A 20478-nucleotide genomic window follows, 5' to 3' on the forward strand; every position below is an offset into this window, starting at 1 on the left:
AGAGAGAGAGAGAGAGAGAGAGAGAGAGAGAGAGAGAGAGAGAGAGAGAGAGAGAGAGAAGACGATGGGAAGGAACGAAGAGACTTAGAAAGTAAAGGAAAAAAAAAACGTGAAGAAAAGGAAAATAGATGTTAATAGGGACTTTTAGGCTTGGATAAAGAAGGGGGAACGGGGGAAGGGACTGAAGGTTGAGTAGTTAAAAAGAGACAGAAGAAAATGAAGATGATGGGAAGGGACGAGAAGGAATGAGGGAGAGGAGTCTTAAGTTTAGAAAGAAAAAAAAAGAAAAGGAAAGGGAGAAAGAAAGAAAGTAAAATGACTGAGGGATGGGAGTCTTAAGTTTAGAGAGAAAATGAAAAACAAAAAACGGAAAGGAAAGGAAAGGGAAGCATACAAAACCCAAAAAAGAGTAACTGATACCAATGTAGAACGGAGCGACCCTAAGATGAGTCGAGTGCTTGTTGACTTTGAAGAGGTTTCGAGTAGGACGTGAAGGGGAGGTGAACCGTGGGCACGGCGTGGGAAAGGCTGCGAGAGGGAGGATACAGAGAGGGTCGAGAGAAGAGAGAAAACGTACTGGGAAAGGGAAGGGAAAAAAGAGAAAAATCATGTTGCGTTTAAAAGAAAGAAGAGAAGGAAGAGAAAGAAGGAAACGGAAAAGTAGAGGAAAAAGTGGAAAATCATGTGTTTAAAAGGAAGAAGGGAAAGGAAAAGGAGGGGAAAAAGAGGAAAATCATGTCGCGTTCAGAAGAAAGAAGAGGGGATAGAGAATGAAGGGAACGGAGAAGAAGGGGAAAAAAGAGTAGAATCATGTGTTTATAAAAAAGAAGAAGGTAGAGGAGGAAGAAGGAAACGGAGAAAAGGGGAAAAAGAGTAGAATCATGTGTTTATAAAAAAGAAGAAGGGAGAGGAGGAAGAAGGGAAAGGAAAAGAAGGGGAAAACGAGGAAAATCATGCGTTTATAAGAAAGAAGAAGGGACAAGAGGAAGAAGGGAAAGGAAAAGAAGGGGAAAACGAGGAAAATTATGTGTTTATAAGAAAGAAGAAGGGAGAGGAGGAAGAAGGGAAAGGAAAAGAAGGGGAAAACGAGGAAAATCATGTGTTTATAAGAAAGAAGGGAAAGGAAAAGAAGGGGAAAACGAGGAAAATTATGTGTTTATAAGAAAGAAGAAGGGAGAGGAGGAAGAAGAAGGAATCGAAGTGCTGGATTGGATTGTGAGAAGTATACACACACACACACACACACACACACACACACACACACACACACACACACACACACACACACACACACACACACGCGCGCTCTCAAAAACACTAGAATAAAGGGTAAATATATCATCACTCCGCCTATAGAAAATATAATTGCTTGCGTAATATATGTTTTCCCTCCCATTGTGTTTTTTATGGGGCGTCGTTATTTTGTTGTTGTGGTGGAGAACATAGAGAATAAAATTGTTGTTGTTGTTGTTGTTGTTGTTGTTGTTGTTGTTGCTATTGTTGTCCATCAAAGCACTTTAGGAGCGTAAAAATAATGTTCTCTGGTGTGTGTTTTTTTTTCTCTTTTTGGTGTGTGTGTGTGTGTGTGTGTGTGTGTGTGTGTGTGTGTGTGTGTGTGTCTCGGTCTCTTAATAGATATACTTGGAGGCCTAAACTAACACACCATTCTCTCTCTCTATCTATCTATCTATCTATCTATCTCTTTCCCACTCCTTACTTTCCTACTTCTTCCTTCTTCCTCCTTTCCTTCCTATCATTATCATTTTTTTTCTCTTCCTATTCCTTCCATTTCTTTTCGTCTTTTCTGATACTATTCTCTCCCTTCTCATCACTCTTATTCTTCTATCTAAATTCTTCTCTTCCCTTCGTCTCTTCTCCTTTTCCTTTCCCAAATCCATCATCTGACCTTTCCTTCCTTCCCTTCCCTACCCTCCCCACCCTTTCCTCCACTTCCCTCCCCGCCCTCTCCTATCATCCTTCTACCCTCCCCATCCTCGCTTTCCCTTCCCTACCCTTTCCAACCTCCCCTCCCGTTCCCTACCCGTCCTACCCTCTCCTTCCCTTCCCTACTTTTCCTCCCCCTTCTCCCTGCATCATCAAGCCTCTCCTCCCTTCATATAAACCACCACCGTCACCGTATCCCCCCTCCTTCCTGCTCCCCACTCTCCCCTGCATCATCAAACCTCTCCTCCACCTCTTCTCTACCCTCTCCTCCTTTTCTCTCCTCTCCTACTTCCTCCTGCATCATCAAGTCTCTCCTCCCCCTCTCACCTCTGCACTTTTCATGTCTTTCGTTCTTGCATCCAAAATTTTTTCTCTTTTCCTTATCCCCCTTCCATTTCCAAAATCCATCATCACCCAATACAAGCCTCTCGTACCCCTCCCACCTTCCACTCTCCCCCCTGCATCATCAAGCCTCCTCTCCTCTCCCTCCCATCTCCTCCCCTCTTCCTAACGCCATTCTCCCTGCCCTCAACTCACCCCTGCATCATCTCGTCCGAAGCAATCCTGCAGTGGACGCCCTTGTTAGCGGTGCACATGCCCGTCTCAGGGTGTGGCGGGTCCATGTTGATGAAGGGCGGCTCCTCCATGAAGGTGATCTGCCGGAGGAATGGAAGGAACGTGAATAAGGGGAACGGAAGGGAATATAAGGGAAGGGAAGGGAAGGAAAGTGAATATAGGGATGGCAATAGAAGAGGAAGGAAGGGATGAGAATGGAATGGAATGAAAGGGAAAGAGAAAGGAAGGGAAGGAATGGAAAAGAAAAGGAAGAGAAGGGATGGGAAGGGAAAGGAAGGGACATGGAAGGGTATAAAGGGATGAGAACCGAATTGAATGGAATGGAATAGTGTGAAAGTGAAGGGAAGGGAAGGGATGGTAAGGGAAGGGGAGGAAACGAAATGGATGGGAATGGATGGTAAGGGAAGGAAGGGAAGGGAAGGGAAGAGAAGAGAAGAGAAGAGAAGGGAAGGGGAGGGAAGGGAAGGAATGGAAAGGACAGGAAAGAAAAGAAAAGAAAAGAAAAGAAAAGAAAAGGAAAGGAAAGGGAAGGGGAGAGAAGAGAAGGGAAGAGATTTCAAAGGAAAGGATAGGAAAGGAAGGTAACAATGAAAAGGAAGTGAAAGGGAAGAGAAGGGAAGGGAAGGAGGAGGAGGAGGAGGAGGAGGAGGAGAAGGAGGAAGGCAGGAAAGACGAGGCGTGGGAAGCACAGATAGAAAAATTAGGGCTATATATAGAGGCATTATTGCGTTCTTCCTCTGATGTGGTTTTTTCTTCCTCGTGCTCAGGTTTCTCCAGGCTTAAAACGTTGGTTGAGTGGATTGGTGGTGGTGGGGCTTGGGGTCATGGAGGCGGTAGTGGTGATGGTGATGGTGGTGATAGTGGTGGTGGTGGTGTTTTAATTTTTGCTATATTGAAATAAGAAAAATATTGAGGAAATTATGTAAGTGCCACGTGTATATAGTTTGGTGTGGGAAAAGAGAGAATTTATGTTTAGAGAGCATCCTAAACTCCTCTCTGGTGTTGATGAGACGAAAGGGAAAAGGAAAAGGAGCACACGGTGGGGGGGGGGGGGGTCTTTGATAGGCTTGCAGCACCTCCTCGTCTCCGGCATATACCTCACCGGGAGTGGTTTCCGCCCGTTTCGGCAAGTGTCTACCTGAATATTCCCTCGTGTGTGTGTGTGTGTGTGTGTGTGTGTGTGTGTGAGAGAGAGAGAGAGAGAGAGAGAGAGAGAGAGAGAGACTGAGACTCCTCCGCCCCTTCCTGAGAACTTAATTTATCTGTTTCAAAGGCCTGACTTCACCCTCTCGAATTCCTTCCATTCCTCCTCCTCCTCCTCCTCCTCCTCCTCTTTTTTCCCTATTCTCACCTCATTTCGGCCTGTCTCCCTACACCCCTTTCTCTCTCTCTCTCTCTCTCTCTCTATCATCTATCTATCTGTCTATATATCTATCTTATCTTCCATTCTTCTTAGTGTTTATCTTCCTCCTCTTCTCTCTTCTTTCTCCTCTTCAACGCCGCTTCCCTCTTCCTAATCCTCCCTATCTAAAAGTTCCTCCTCTTATTTTTCTTCTTCTGCCTCCTTTTTCTCTTCTCCTTCTCCTTCCCCTCTCCCTCATATTCTCCTCATCACTGCAGGCTGGGAGGGAGGCGCAGGCTTGTTAATCCTATTAGTTCACTATATTCCGTTAAGCAGGGATTTAGCGATAATTTTTAAGATGGAAATATCAGCCTTTTTCGGGAGCTTGATTATTTTCGTCGGTCGCGCGTCGATCCTTGCACGGACAAACACGCATGTGACCTTGACTATGTGTGTGTGTGTGTGTGTGTGTGTGTGTGTGTGTGTGTGTGTGTGTGTGTGTGTGTGTGTGTGTGTGTGTGTGTGTGTGTGTGTTATTAAATTCCCTAATAAATGGCTTTCATCTTCTATCTTTGCCATAATATTTTGTTCCCGTAGTCCTCGTGTGAAAAAAATTTAAGCTCGTATCTCTTAATATTTTTCGGCTGGCACTGTTTTTGACGTTTTTTGCGTGGGGGGGGGGCGTAAAAAATTTTGGGTCATAAATTCCACCTGGCCATAAGTCTTCGCTTCCTATGTATATTTTTTTATTATATTTCCCGCCCACCCTTCACGCCCACGCCATCGTTAATTTTACATATCGATTCGGGAAGTATTATTGCGTTATATTCTCCCCACGCATTGCCTACGCCTCCCCCCCCCCCTCTCTCTCTCTCTCTCTCTCTCTCTCTCTCTTGCTCTCTCTCTATCTCTTTATCTATCTATCTATCTATCTCTATCTCTATCTCTCTCTTTGACCTACATACCTGCACCACACATGTCTCTCTCCTTCACCAAACTGACCTTCCTCAGCATCCATCTCTCCACCTATGACCTATCTCTACTCCTTTCCCTCTACCACATCGATCTCACACATTCCTCCCTCACGCATACCTCTCTGCCTTCCTTTCGTTTCCTTGCATACATCCATCTCCTCACCTGCCTCCTTCAAACTCACCTCCCTCAGCATCCCTATCTCCATCTCACCCATCTCCACACCTCTCCCTCACATACAGCTCTCCCTAACACAGATCTCTTTGCCTTCCCCTCTCCTCCTTACACGCATCCGTCTCTTCGGTCTTGCCTGCCAAACAACCTCCTTCTTACACCGGCATCTTTGCTATTCGTCCCCGCCTTTGTCTCCCTTAGTTCCCATACCTGCCTTGATTTCCCTCTTTCACCTTAGCTATTCGTCTCCCCTCTGTCTTCCCTTAATCTCCATATCTGCCTGGGTTCTCCTCCTCCCTCTCTCTCCTTCCCACTCTTGAATAAAACTCCCTACTGATCGTAAAACAGCATGCCAATAAAATTTTACGTCTCAAGACCAGAAAATTTATATGAACTTTTTTTTTCTCACCAGGTCCGCTGCCAACTCAAAATAAAAGACAAACATCGCCTCTTCGAATCACCGTCTTAAAGTAATTCTAGTCCGTCTCCCCGTCTACATCCTCTTCCTTCTGCTCCTGCTCCTGCTTCTGCTCCTCTATCACAGAGCCACCAAAGTCGTCCAGGGATGTTTGTCTCATAGATTCATAGGTGGAGGTGAGTGTGTTTGAGTGTTTATTTTCCGGACTATGTATGTTGTTTTATGTATCATGGCGCTTGTGGTGGGTGGTATGATAAAAGTAAGAGTGGTGGTGGTGGTGGTTATGTAGGTGGAAGTGGTTTACTGATGGTATAATCTGTTTAAACGAAGGGTTCCTGTAGCGTCTAGGCAGCGTTTGTTAGATCTTTCTTGGGCGGCTTAATTCTCTCTTCACTCTCAAAATCATACTCTCTTGCTACATGTTCCTGTATTGATTTATCATGTCATTGTTAGCACCATTAAGCCCAAGAGTGATCGTAAAACTCGCTTAAGTTCGTCATATTTTTAGCTACTTAACGGATTCTGGGTTATAAATTATATGATAACCTCACATTATAATCTTGGTAAATCTCCCGCCATATTTAGCACCAGAAGGTTGATCAAAAGTTTATTTCAACAAGATCTCCATTGCACTGTCACTAAAGTCCCAGTGCCTGGAAGTTTAAATGTGATACGGGCGGAGCGTCGGCGAGATGGTGACGCGTAATAGTCTACGGCCACAGTTTGCCGCGTTTACATTACACGTACAAAGCGAACACTCCAGATTTATTCTCCTCAGAAGAGATTTATTCTACACCATTAAATCAGTCATGGCAGGACGATTAATGAGCACGGTCATTATTCTTCGTATCGTAATGAGTTATTTCTTCATTCCGTCGCAGCCACTCCTTCCTCCCCGCTCCCCTCTTATTCATCTGACTGCCTTTATGAAATAATTAGTTCATGATTAATAACAGAATGGGCAGAAACTAAAGAAACCATTTAAGAAAGCAAGACAGGGAGGGCTGAGATAAGTGTTTGTTTGGGGGAACCTTGGAAGCCTTGAAATATGGCGGCAGCGCGCGCTCTTACAAAGGCTTGCCGCTCTGGAGGAGGATGACATGTTCTTTTGATCCCTTCAGATGTTTACTTTCAATGGATATGATCTGTATCTTAGTTATACCGTTGTGTTTATTGGGTAAATTGGTTTATGCCAGTACTGATTCAATAACTCGTGCAAATGACTAATGTTCAAATAGTATCAACGTTTCGGAGCTATGTTTTAAAGTTATAATGGTTTTCTACGCCGCCTTGTTATCTCCCGAACGTGGCGGCCGTGTTTACCGAGTCTTTGTGTGTCGTTGTCATTGTTGTCGCATACTTCAATACGTGTTAAAGGAATATGTTTCAGAGGCTTTAATCTCACCCAGCCAATCACGAGCGCGAACACATACGCGCGCACACACACACACACACACACACACACACACACACACACACACACACACACACACACACACAAACACACACACACACACACACACACACACACACACACACACACAAAGAGTATCTCTCTCTCTCTCTCTCTCTCCCCACCCCACCCCCGCTAATATCCCGTTTCAAGAAGTTTGGAAATGGATGGGAAACTCCGAACGATATGATAGCAAATAATAATGATAATGATAATAATAATAATAATAATAGTGACTAATAATAATAACAGAAAGAACAACAGGAACTAAAGCAACCGTGGCATTACTATATTTAGTATGATACGACGGCGTGGGTGTATAAATGTTTCAATCAAATGCAACGTTCTGAAGCGGTTGAGGATTAACAATGTAGCCAGCGGTGTGTGTGTATATGTGTGTAATAATAATAATAATAATAATAATAATAATAATAATAATAAACGGTTTATTAAGTGACTGCATCTGTAAAGCTGAAAATATACATGTTAAAAATGCAATTGTGAAATATAACAAAGAGAAAAAAAAGGAAAATGTACTATATGAAAGAGCATAGGTGGCCTGGGGTGGTGGGGGGGGAGGTGAGGTGGTGGAAAGCAGTGCGTGGTGCGGTAGGAGGCGGTGTGGTTTTCCGGGTGACGGGTCAGGTGTAAAGCCCCAGGTGTGTGTGTGTGTGTGTGTGTGTGTGTGTGTGTGTGTGTGTGTGTGTGTGTGTGTGTGTGTATAGACATGTAGATGAGTTGGCTGGCTTGTGTCACGTGGTAGGAGTTAGAAGAGGAAAAGGAGGAGGAAGAGGAGGAGGAGGAGGAGGAGACAAACTTCACCCAATATACGTACAGTCGTAAGAAAGGGAAGGGAAAACATGTGTAAGTGACGTTTCAATATTACCAACCTGCTTACAATTTGCCCTCCACGTGACTCCTCTATATAAGCATCTGAACATTACATAGTGGGAGTGTGGAAAGGACGCAGACTCTTTATTACTGAGGGAGAGGAACTTGCCTTAATATACTCTGCCTTGTGGATAAGACGGACTTGGGAGGAGAGAAATATCGTCTCTCGCTGGCTCATATGACAGGTGCTTTGCCAATAATGTATCAAGGTCGCTGTTATTGGTATTGGGCATTCTTAAACAAGATAAAAGACGGACTGCGAGAGTGAGAGACAGACAGACTGACAGACAGACAAGGACAGAAATAAAGATAGTAGAATTCCACTACAAACAAACATATTTACATTCAGATGTCTTGCCTATAGGCCTAATGTATCAAGATCGCTGTTATTGGTGGGTATTAGGGTATTCATAAACAAGATGAAAGAGAGACTGAGAGGGTGAGAAACAGACAGACAGACAGGCAAAAATACAGACAGTAGAATTCATACACAAACAAACACACTCCCACACACATTTTGATATTAGTACATTCAAAAACGAAATGAAAGACAGAGTGAGAGGGTGAAAGACAGATAGAAAGACAGGCAGAAACCCAGATAACAGAATTCATACACAAACAAACACACTCACACACATAATTACGCAACGCAAGATAATATAAGCAGACAGAGTTTCAAACATCAGCAAAACACACAGCCTCCAGTAACGTAGTCGTGAGTTGTGACAGTTTCTTCTTAACTTTCCCGTGGTGTGTGTGTGTGTGTGTGTGTGTGTGTGTGTGTGTGTGTGTGTGTGTGTGTGTTATCTGAAAGACATCTTGATCTGTTTATCTGTGTTTGTTTATTTTGTTTCATCCAACTGTCTGTTTTCTCTCTCTCTCTTCTCATATCGTAAATAATCAGCATCTAATTAAACTTCTCAACAGCCAGTCGATGTTTACCTGGCGGCTGTGACCACCTGGCGCGTGACGCAAGTAGAACTAATTAAATACCACACCTTTCTTGTCCTTATATGTGCTCCACCTGATACCTCTCTGATGACGTGAGTGTGTAATTCACCACGGCCTGATCACGAGTTGGACCCGTCATCGTAAGCACATCCAGAGGTGAAAACGGAGCTTGTAAATAGTGAAACATACAATTTCCAGCGATACTCGAAACTACACAGGCCTTAACGATGACCAGACAGCATAAAACAACGTGAAAGCAAATAAAATTACTTCCAGAGGTATTCGGAATCAACCAGGAGCCGAACATTACATCCTCAGAGATACGTAAATCATTATAATCCTCAGCGAGTGTCACGCAGCCAATATGCAACTCACATAAGATGGGTGCGTGAGTACTCTCAGAAGTGTCCATCTCGAGAAGCTAATGCTAACCCTCGCTTTGCCTCCCCCGCCTCCACCCAGTGAGATACCCAAACAATCACAAGCTTCACCGATGTCCAGTAAGGAGGCGATCAAGAGCCGAATACCACAAGGATACACGTGAATCATCCAGAAGTGTCCGATGACGAAAATGTAATCAGTCAGACACCCACCCCCACGCACACACACACACACGCAGGCTTACCACACCTCGCCACAGCCTAATGATAAGTGTTAATCAAGGAACCCAACACCTGATTCCGAGCGTTGCCGTGACAGCCGCTGCTCATCAAACGAATCCCCACGACGCTGCAGCCAACCAATCAGCCAGCAGGAGAGGCACCAGCAGCATCAACGGGTCGCCCACGCCTCATCCCCGGCGGAAGAGGCGTGGGCAGCTACGAAAACTCAAGCCGGAAGAGTGTTCAGGCTTACCGTGACCCGCGGGACAAATTTAGAGCAAGAGGGACTCAGAATTAACATTGAAATCTCGTTGTCTCTCACTGGAAACGTTATATATACACTTAGATTATGTTCTAGTGGGTAAATGTGGACGATGATGGTGGCCTTTATAGCGGCAATGATGAAAATAAAACAATCTATGACAATAACCGTGTGAAGGTCGTGCGTGCGGGCGTTCATAGGCACTCACTTTGTTCTTTGTTCGGCAGATGGCGCTTTATCGTTCAGCAGGATTCCCGGAAAGTCTTCATGTTCCGCGCCCTTTGTTCCTTTTCCTTTATAGCTGTTTGTGTGTACGTGTGTCCGTGTGTGTGAGTGTGTGAGTGTGAGGGGGAGGGGGAGGGGGAAGGAGCGAACTTTCTGCGGTGTATGCGTAATAAGAACATAATGCTGATCTATTCTTGTGGTTGTGGTCTGTGTGAAAAGATTGCGTCAGAGATTAGAACTGCAAACATTACCAAAGCAGCATCTCTAACAAACTTCAATGACCTGTTTCAGTTGTTAAGAAAGCCTTTAATGACGCTTTAGATTCGTTCAGGGGCCTTAGAGAATAGTTAAGGGAGTTTTCAGCAGCCTTTTATAGTCGTAAAGTGAGTTTTCAGTAGCCTTCTAGAATCGTTAAGGGAGTTTTCAGCAGCCTTTTAGAATCGTTAAGGGAGTTTTCAGTAGCCTTCTTGAATTGTTAAGGGAGTTTTCAAAAGCCTTCTAGAATCGTTAAGGGAGTTTTCAGCAGCCTTCTAGAATCGTTAGGGGAGTTTTCAGCAGCCTTCTAGAATCGTTAGGGGAGTTTTCAGCAGCCTTCTAGAATCGTTAGGGGAGTTTTCAGCAGCCTTCTAGAATCGTTAAGGGAGTTTTCAGTAGCCTTCTAGAATCGTTAAGGGAGTTTTCTGCAGCCTTCTAGAATCGTTAGGGGAGTTTTCAGTAGCCTTCTAGAATCATTAAGGGAGTTTTCAAAAGCCTTCTAGAATCGTTAAGTGAGTTTTCAGTAGCCTTCTAAAATCATTAAGGGAGTTTTCAGCAGCCTTCGAGAATCATTAAGGGAATTTTCACCAGCCTTCTAGAATCGTTAAGGGAGTTTTCAGTAGCCTTCTAGAATCATTAAGTGAGTTTTCAGTAGCCTTCTAAAATCATTAAGGTAGTTTTCAGCAGCCTTTGAGAATCATTAAGGGAGTTATCAGTAGCCTTCTAAAATCGTTAAGGGAGTTTTCAGTAGCCTTCTAGAATCGTTAAGGGAGTTTTCAGTAGCCTTCTAGAATCGTTAAGACACCCTTCAATAACCTTCTAGAATAATATTGAATCTGACTTCGGTTACCTTTTACAATGAGGATGTAGATAAAAGTAGCTTGACTGACCTTGAGGTGAAACTTCTCAGGGATACCATTGGGAGGGACGTGGGAATAGCCGGGCCACACGATGTCCTTCACCTCGAGCGTTCCCGTCTGGTCCTTCCCGGAGCGCCACACCCCGATCTAACAGCAAGTAGGTAGACACGGGAGAAATGTGAATAATAAGCACCCACTAAATAACTCGCATATCAAAACAATGAGCCAGACACCATACAACTGTTCTCTGATGTCCGTGCTGTCCTGCTCCCATTCACACACACTCACTACCCGACTTTTATTAATCTTCTTACTTTATCCAAGCTTATAGAGAAGGAGAGATGTGGAGTGTTGGTGGGAGGGAGTATGTGCGTGTGTGAGAGGGTGGAGGGGACGGGAAAAGGGCGTGTGTAGGGTTTTATTAAGGGAAAGGAAGGGAAATGTGATGAAGGGAAGGGAATTGAAGGGAAGTTTGTGTGCTAAGGGGGGAATGGACTAGCGTGCAGAGTGGATATTGTGCGTGTGGGGGGGAGGGGGGGATCGCGGGGGAAAGGGAGAACGCACACACACACACACACACACACACACACACACACACACACACACACACACACACACACACACACACACACACACACACACATAAACTTAACTCATTAAACACTTCAGGCAACAAACAATAACACCAAGAACAACACACCACCACGAAGACAGACAGACAACAAAGACTAATTAGAACAAAGATAGATAGACAGATAGATAGATAGATAGACAGATAGATAGAGAGAGAGAAATTATTATATGTAGAAATAGAAGAAAAGAAAAGTTGGCTGTGATAGATGCAAATGAAAAAAAAATGGTTTGAAAATACCGATTAGTTAGAGAAAAAATAAAGTGAACGAAGATTATTATGAGAACCAAAAGCAACGCGCATAACGAGCTAGTTTTCTTTCTGTCACTCGTAAGGAACTGAATGTGACCTCGGGAGTTCCAGCATGAGGGTGTTTGTTAGCCATCCTGCAACAGCTTCCCCGAAAAATATATCTCCGCTTCGTTTTCGTCTTCCTTTCTCTCAAGCGCAATCGTCGTATATTTTTCCTCTTCCACCTTCTCTGCCTTCTCTGCTTTTGCGGCCTCCTCCTCCTCCTCCTCCTCTTCCTCCTCCTTGTGCTCAGTTAGATTGGTAGGAAAATAATCTAGAGGAGAAAATGAGGAGCAGGAGGAGGAGAAGATGAATGAGGAATCAAAGAAGACAAATGATATGATTACTGGACAAAAGAAATCATAAAGTAGAGAAAGAAACTTATGAGAAGGATAAGGAGGAGGAGGAGGAGGAGGAGGAGAAGAAGAAGAGGAGGAGAAAACGCGAAAATGCAAGCTGTTTTGGTGAAGTAAAATCAAGTAATTGGTAAAAGCTCAAGACGAATAAACACGCAGCAGGAGGAGGAGGAAGAGGAAAAAGAAGCAGGAGGAGGAGGAAGAGGAAAAGGAGCAGCAGGAAGAGGAAAAATAAATAGCTGGGGGTGGAGGTGGGGGGGGGGGGGGGGGATAAGAAGCGGCTGATGTGGCTTTGTCCATTAGAGGCAGCATCGGAAAATAAACAGGAGGGTGCCCTAACAAGGTTACCCGCGCGGCATCGGGAAAACTATACACGCGCGGGCCTCCTTGACACCGCGGTTTTAGGGGCACACGGCAGACGCAGGAAGCCGTGCGGGAGGTGGCGTGCCGAACTTTTATCGTCCCGAAATGGAAAGGGAGGCCATAGGAACGACAGGCAAGGAAAAGGAACTGCACAGAGAGAACACAAAAAGGAATAGTCTAAGAAATGCAGAATAGAAGGAAACCGAGACGGAATTGGTTAGACAAAGAGAAAACGAAGCAACAAACTGCAAGAACGAGGAAAGAAAATGTGTTGTAGAGAATGCAATAACAGTAAAAGGAATTGCAGAGATAACAGAAAAACAGATCATCCAAGATATGAAAAATGGAATGAAACAGAAGCAGAGACAGATTATTAGAAAAGCAGAAAGCGAAGCAAACCAATTTCATGAACACAGAAAGAAAACGCGCTTGAGAAAACGTAATAACAACGCAAAGAGAGAAAGAAAGAAAAATGCAAAAGCGAGGCACCAGATGCTTAGGCAAAATCAGTTATTGCAGAAGCACATCACAGGGAAAGATGAAACGAAGGAAAATATTGCCGGGAAAAGGAAAGGAAAAAAAATGAACGGAACGAGAGAAACAGATAAGTCATTCCGAAGATGAACAAAGAAAGAACGAACATTAGCAAGGAGAGAGGTAAAGGCAGGGAAGAATGGGCGTATCGGGTAAAGGGAACGTTACCCATTAGTGTACGAGGAACGGGCAACACAATTATTCCAATTATCGAGTTGCCGGTCGCCAGCAAAAATTTTATCCCTAAATTTCTCTCTCGCGCGCTCTCTGTAGTGTCTGACGCCGGCGGAAGGCTGCGATTCTCGACTCCTCCTCCTCTTCTTTTTCTTTTTCTTTTTCTTATTATTATTGTGATTATTATTCCTCCTCCTCCTCCTTTCCTCCTCGTCTCTTTTTCTTCTTCTTTTTTCGTTCTTTATATTTTTTTTCCTGTTCTAGTTCTTGTTCTTCTTGTTATTGTTTTTCTAGTTCTTGTTCTTCTTCATCTTTCTCTTCTTCCCCCGTACTCTGCCTCTCTCCTCCTCTCCCCTCTCCCCTTGTCCTCCGGTTTCCTCCTCGTCATCGTTACCTTGTATATATATTTTTTTCTTCTCCTTTTGCTTAAAATACTTGTTTCTTATTATTCCGTGATTATTTTTTCACTTGATTCATTTTCCCAAAGCTTAGAACTTATATGTCTTCACTTTTTATTTTCATCAATTATTTTATTGTTCACGTTAATTACTTCGTTGAATGCGGACTGAATTGCTTTTTTATTTATTTTTGAACTCCACGGTAAAAGGGATATATTTACTCTGCGCTATAATAAGCTCTTTGTTCGAGGTTTTTATTTTCGATTTATTTTCCGTTCGCGTTTGATTCTGATTTTCTAATGTCACTTTTATAACTTCATGGGAGCTGCGTATCTCATTTTTTACGAGTAGCTTCTTTTGAATTAACAAGTTTATCATCTTTTTCAACAAATACATTGATTTCTACATAGGGGAAAAGAAGAACATCAGTAGTTTTTATCACTGACGGAAAGGGAGAGAGATTCAGATACACCTGCCAACCCCGCCGACACCTGTGGCTGAGGCGTCGGGGCTGGGGGTCGCGCGAGCACGGGCGGGCCTGGGGAGGAGAGGGGAACTGACGGACGGTGCTGGGCTGTAAATTTTTCAGGCTGCCTTTCATTAATCACTCCTGCAAGCGGGTTGAGCCTCCGTCGTGTCTTCGGTCTACAGCATGTCCCGTGGCCGCGTGTGTGTGGGGGGGAGGGAGGCGGAAGGGATGTTGGAATACGGGTTATGTAGGTTAGGTGCGTACTACGTCAACAGCGCTGGATGGGAATCTTGTCCTCTTTCATAACGGATATAGGTTAACGTATAACGGAAAATGTGAAAAATCCCTCGATGGAAAAACGGAATATGCTGAAAATGAGGCCCATGTAAGATTTAGAAAGCAAAAAAAAAAAAGAGGTGAAAAAAAATACAAACGTCAACACCGCTTTTTTTTATTGAAACATATCAACTAAGAACATGTGAAAAATGCCCAAATGGAATAAAAAAAAAGATGCTATAAACTAAGGCCCATACAGGATATAGAAAATAAAAAGGGAAAAAGGTCCAGAAAAATGAGAGCAAGACAATGAAACTTACCCGCAAAAAAAAAATAAATAAATAAAAATCGCACCAAAATATTAAAAAAATACAGATCGAATCAGTACCGCAGAAAACACAAACAACAAATAAACAAACGACACGAGGGAGAAAAAAAAATAAGACGGCGCAGCAAAACAACAACAACAACATCAACACCAACAACAATTATCAGATCAAACACTTGAGATTAATATTAAACTTTCCTCTGTTCCGGGAAGGCTACGTGACCCAGAGAGACCTACTTAATTAACTGACCCCCCCCCCATCAACCTCCCCCTCCGCCCTCCCCCCCCTCAACCTCCCCCTCCATCCTTCCACCCTCAATCTCCCCCTCCACCCTTTCCCCCTCAATCTCCCCCTCCAACATTCCCACCTCAACCTTCCCCTCCACCCTTCCCCCTCAGCCTCCCCCTCCTTAACCCCTTCACCCCACTCCTCCACCTTGCCTCCTTCCCTTCTCCTCCCCCTTCCCCCCTCACCCCTCTTCCCATTCCCGAGGCAGAAGGGAAGGGAACGCGTGCCTCTTCCCTAACCTAACCTAACCTAACCTCTCCTACTGAATGGACTACCCCTCAACCTTCCCCCCTTACTTCCCCTCCCCTCTTCTCCCCACTTATTACTGCTATCGCCGTGACAAAAGAAAGGAAGAGAACTCATACCCCTTCCCTCTCCCCGCTCTCTATTCTCCATCCTCCCTTTGTATTCCTTTCCCCGTGGCAAAAGAAAGGAAGAGAACTCATACCAATTCCCTTCTACTCCCCCCTCCCTCTCTCCCCTTCCCTACCCCGCCCCTTCCCCCCTCCCCTCCCCCTCCCTTTCCCCATCCCACCACCTCATCCTTCTCCTCCCCTTACCATTTCCTTTCCCACCCCAGCCCCTTCACCTCCCCTTCCTTATCTCGCCTCCTCATCCCTCTCCTCCCCTTCCCTTCCACCTCCTCTCCCTCTCCCCTTCCTTATCTCGCCTCCTCATCCTTCTCCTCCCCTTCCCTTTCCCCTCCTCAACCCCACCAATCCCAGAACACTCCCCGATGCCGACGAATTTTATGCCGAGGATGAAAAAAAAAATATTAGTCATTAATACCTCAAAAAATCATCATCGTATACGTAACTCACATTACTACCACGGAAAAAAAAATGAAGCGTCCATCACACCGCGGGGAAAGTAAAGTATATATATAAATTACGCCCCAGTTAGTTTTTTTTTTCATATTTTTTTCTGGGTTGGGAATATTAATAATTTGTGGGAACGTTCATGTATGTATCGAGTCCTCATTATTTTTGTTGTTTTTGTTGTCGTTGTTGAAGTTGTTGATGCAGAGGCGGTGACGAGTAAAGATAAACAGATGCGATAGATTTAGTATGTAGGCCCTAAGGTGTGATGAATTATAAAAGAAAGGGGAAAAAAAGGATGAATGGAGGGAAAAGTAGCGAGAATCGAAGATGAAGGAAAGAAGATAAATTGGAGGTGGAGAAAAAGCTCACATTGATGAAGAATACATGGGAAAATTGCGTTTGAAAGGCGAAAACGTAATGCAGGAACGAGATGGTTAGATGCTAATAGAGTTCTAAAAGAGGATAGGAAAAAAATTGCAGTAGATGAATTCGAGACTTTTCAAAGGGAAAGATAAAACTGCATGCATGAGGAACAGATTGGTAATTGAGTTCGGCAAGGGAAAGGGAGAAAAAATAATGCAGAAACTAGATCGATTATTGAGCTCTGGCATTTGCAGGAACAGTTTGAATAAGAAGATACTATTCACGAAATGCAGAAACAGGAAAGAAAGTGCAGAAACAGTTTGAATAAGAAAATCCTGTTCAGAAAATGCAGATACATAAAAGAAAACGCAGAAGCAATCTTAATAAGGAAATATTGTTAATAAAATGCAGAAACAGTTGAAATAGAAAAAAATGCAGAAACAATTGAAATATAAACCGATGCAGTGAAGAGAAGAATCACAATGAGTTTTGCAAAGTGGAAGAAAAAAGAAAATGCGAGAACAAACAGAAAATTATTGTGTTGAGAAAAGAAAACACAAAAACAAAAACAAAAGAAAATGCTCTAAAATCACCTTCTAATATATTAACGGTTTCCTCCCTCAGTCGGCAACAACCAAAGCGAGTGTGTGTCAGCACGAGAAGACGAAAAAAAAGAAAAGAAAAACAATAAACGGAGGACACGACAAAGGCGAATAAATATAAACAAAAATCCGTAGTGACGCGGGAGAGACAGACAGACAGACAAGGACGACGGGCGCCTGCACAGAGAGGGGAAAAACAGAAAGTCAACAAGCGTAGGCACAGACATAAACTTTTGTGTCACGGATACCAGCGAGTGTGGGCGAGTGTGCGTGTGCGTGCGTGTGTGTAGGGGGGAAGGGAAGGTGGAGGAGGGAACATGGAAGAAGAGAAGAGACAGAAGGAGAAATATATTGAATTGAAAGGGAAGAAGAAAACATGAAGAGGAGGAGGAAGGGAAAGATGAAGACTACGAAGAAGAAATATTGCTGAGAGAAGTGGAAGACAGAGAGAAAATTAGAAGTGACAGAAAGTGAGCATAAAATCGTCCAGAGGGAAAGATAAAGAATGTGAGGAGAAAGAATAAGTGAGGAGGAGGAGGAAAGGAAGGAGAAAGACTGTGGATAAAGAAAACTGTTCGGAGAAATGGAGGACATGAAGAAAATGGGAAGTGACAGAAATTGAGCATGGAAATGGAAGTGCAGCGAGAGAGAATGAATTTTACGGTACAAAAAAGTGTAAAAAAAGGAAAATAAGATGAAAAAAATAGAGGAAGGAAATATATATAAATTGAAAAGTGAAAAAAGTAGAAAAAAATGAATATAAGATGAAAAAAGAAATAGAGGAAGGAAATATATAAAGAGGAAGAGGAAAGTATAGAAAAAGGAGAAGTGAAATGGAGTGAGAGAGGACGAAATAAAGGAAAAATAAGAAAAAAAAATAAAAAAGAAGAAAGTATTGCGAACGAGAACGGGAGACAGAGAGACACAACGGTGATGCCTGAACCAAAACAAAACAAAACAAATTAAAGAAAAGAAAAAGAAGAAAACTGCGCTACGATATAAAAGAGAGAAAGATGAAGACTGAAGGAACGAAGAAGAATGCAAGAGATACACGAACACAATGAAGAAGAAAATAAAGAAAAGAGAAAAAAATAAGTCAAAACAATAAATAAAAAACTTCGGAAAAACAGAAACGAAAATAAGGGAAAAAAAAAAAACACCAGAAACGGAAAAGAGGGAGAAACCAAAATAAAGAAAAGATAAGAAAGAATGGAGGAGAAGGAGAGATTTAGGGAGAGAGAGAGGAAAATAAAAGAAGAAACAGGAGTAACGGAAAAGAGAAAGAAAGCCAAATAAAACAAAGATACGGAAGAATGGAGGAGAGGAGGAAAGATTTAGGGAAAGAGAGAGAAAGAGAAAAAAGGAGACTCACTCTGGCAGACGAGAGAGAGAGAGAGAGAGAGAGAGAGAGAGAGAGAGAGAGAGAGAGAGAGAGAGAGAGAGAGAGAGAGAGAGAGAGAGAGAGAAAGGCAAGGAGGAATGGAGGAAACGCCAGGAATAAGAGGAAAAGAAAGAGCAAAGAGGGAGAGGAGAGGAAATTAAGCAAGATGAGGGCCACACAGACAGACAGACAGACAAACGAAGGCAGGTAGACAGATAGACAGGAACCAGATAAACACAGACACATCTATATGACTGACCTCACAGACAGCACCCAGATAGACAGACAGGCAGACAGACACTAACTAGGATAAACAAAGACAGCACACAGACAGAGACACAGACTAACCTTACAGACGAGAACCAGATAGCCAGGCAGACAGGCTTAGCTATATAACTAACCTCCAGACAAGAACCAGACAGACAAACACAGACAGAGACACAGACTAACCCCTAAACATGAATCAGACAAACAGACAGACGGAGACACAAACTAACCTCTTAAACATAAACTTGACATATAGTTTAGACATATAGTTTGGAAGAGTGGAAGAGAGGTCAATTTCGGGAGGAGGGGGTGTCTTGATAGTCCTTTCCTCTTGCAGGTAAACAGACAGGCTATAACTAACCTCTAAGGACAGACAGAGACAGACAAAGGGGCAGACGGGTGTAGGTGTGGCCGTGACTTACCTCCTCCCACGTGAGTTTCCGTGAGACGTCTGGGCGAAGGTTCATGATCCTGAGGGTGACCGCGTGCCTCGTCCCGTCGCTGTTGAACTCCAGCTTGGGCGTGCCGGGTTGGCTGTCCCTGTCGATGCTCACATTCTTGAGGAACCTGAAACACGGTGAAAACGATGCCTTGATTGCCTGGTTCGCCCGCCACCGCCACCACACCATCACACCCAGCCTCTTTCTCTTTAACTCTCATTACATCACCTTAAACACTCTCTCTCTCTCTCTCTCTCTCTCTCTCCTTCCTTCCTTCTCTTTCTTTCTCCCTGCTCTTCCCTCGCCTACTTCCTCTTCCTCTTCTATCTTGCATGGCTTCCTCCTCCTCCTCCTCTTCCTCTTCCTCCTACGTTTCTTTCCTGCATTTCTCACTTTTCTCTTTCAGTTTTTATCCTCTTCTTCCTTTCCCCAGGTTCCTCAGGTATCAATTTATCCACCAGCGCAAGAGAAAGAATAAACAGCTGGGAATCGATCTTGGGCCCATGGATTCATAGCTTGGCACGGTAACCACTGGATCACGGATGTCTAGTTAGTTCGGAAACGATCAACTGCTTTAAGGATTGCGTTGATCATCACTTCACTGCGTCAGGGGTGAATGTGAACTTATCCGCGCGTACGTACAAATGTGCTTTAGTCTGTTCCGTGAGTCACTCAAGTAGCTGACCAATAGATTAGGAGCCAATTTCTCAGTCCAACACAGTGGCTTTGTAATCCCCTGAACCAAACTCTTCAATCTTCTACACTTCACAATGGTTAGATTTTCGAGGCAACTCCAGATACACGAGAGATTTCCCTGTATGGTTGCCTCAAATTCCTTAACCTAAATATGAACACCAATCACTAAACACACGGAATTTTTGAAGTCTTTGGTATTGGTCTGGAGGCTTATCAACCCCTCATGGCGAACTGTGAAAGTGGCCCTGAATCACTAAATCGCTTTCTGCTGTCTGGTCTTCCGTGTTTCCGTGTTCCCGTGTTTCCTTCCATCGTTTATGAGTGGTCACCGCCGCCTCCTCGAGATCCCATTAAGATGAGAGCCAAGTCGTCCTCGTCCCCACCCTCCTGTCCTGCCTTCTCGTCCTCCCTATCCTCGCCTCCTCCTTCGTATCTTTTCTCTCACCCTCCCCTTCCTCGACCTTATCTTCCCTTCGCCTCCCCTCAGCATCCCCTCCTCCTCCTCCTCCTCCTCACCGCCTCCCTCCCTCTTTCTCTTATCCTCCTTCTTTCTTCTTCCTCTTCCTCCTCCTCCAACTCTTCCTCCTCCTCAGCTGCCCTTTAATAATTTTGCTTGCCTCGTTTACGTTTTTCTTCTCTCGCTTCTCTTTTTTCTTTCTCCTTTCAACAAGATCTTTTTTTCTGTTTTAATATTTGTTTTTGTTTGTTTTTTCGTCGTAGACTTTCTTTCGTTTTTTTTTTTTTTTTTTTCTACTCACCACCTTTTCTTTTGTACTTCTTTTCCTTTTTCGTATATCCATTATTTTTTCTATTCATTTTCTCTCCATTTTATGTCTATTTCCTCTTTCCCGTTATCTTTTTATTCGTTAACATT

The 20478-nt window shown here is 43.7% G+C and overlaps 1 protein-coding gene and 1 long non-coding RNA gene across 3 annotated transcripts in view; one reads left to right on the forward strand and one right to left on the reverse strand.

The window, feature by feature from the left end:
• Window positions 1-6014, forward strand: part of LOC127001483 (uncharacterized) — a 95386-nt gene extending 89372 nt beyond the window's left edge. The window contains exon 3 of the long non-coding RNA XR_007755308.1: window positions 5421-6014. This is a non-coding gene — a long non-coding RNA (uncharacterized LOC127001483). The remainder of the gene's footprint in view (window positions 1-5420) is intronic.
• LOC127001480 (glutamate receptor ionotropic, NMDA 2B-like) overlaps window positions 1-20478 on the reverse strand; it is a 204719-nt gene that overhangs the window by 74425 nt on the left and 109816 nt on the right. For both annotated transcript variants that reach the window (XR_007755303.1, XM_050866034.1), the window contains exons 7-9: window positions 18891-19035; window positions 10956-11072; window positions 2482-2600 (exon numbers count right to left, since the gene is read on the reverse strand). Coding sequence is in view for 1 of the 2 variants with exons in the window: in XM_050866034.1 (XP_050721991.1) it covers window positions 2482-2600; window positions 10956-11072; window positions 18891-19035 (381 nt within the window). In the remaining variant the exon portion in view is untranslated. The remainder of the gene's footprint in view (window positions 1-2481; window positions 2601-10955; window positions 11073-18890; window positions 19036-20478) is intronic.

This window comes from Eriocheir sinensis, chromosome 21, assembly GCF_024679095.1.
Source record: "Eriocheir sinensis breed Jianghai 21 chromosome 21, ASM2467909v1, whole genome shotgun sequence".
Classification (NCBI taxonomy): domain Eukaryota; kingdom Metazoa; phylum Arthropoda; class Malacostraca; order Decapoda; family Varunidae; genus Eriocheir; species Eriocheir sinensis.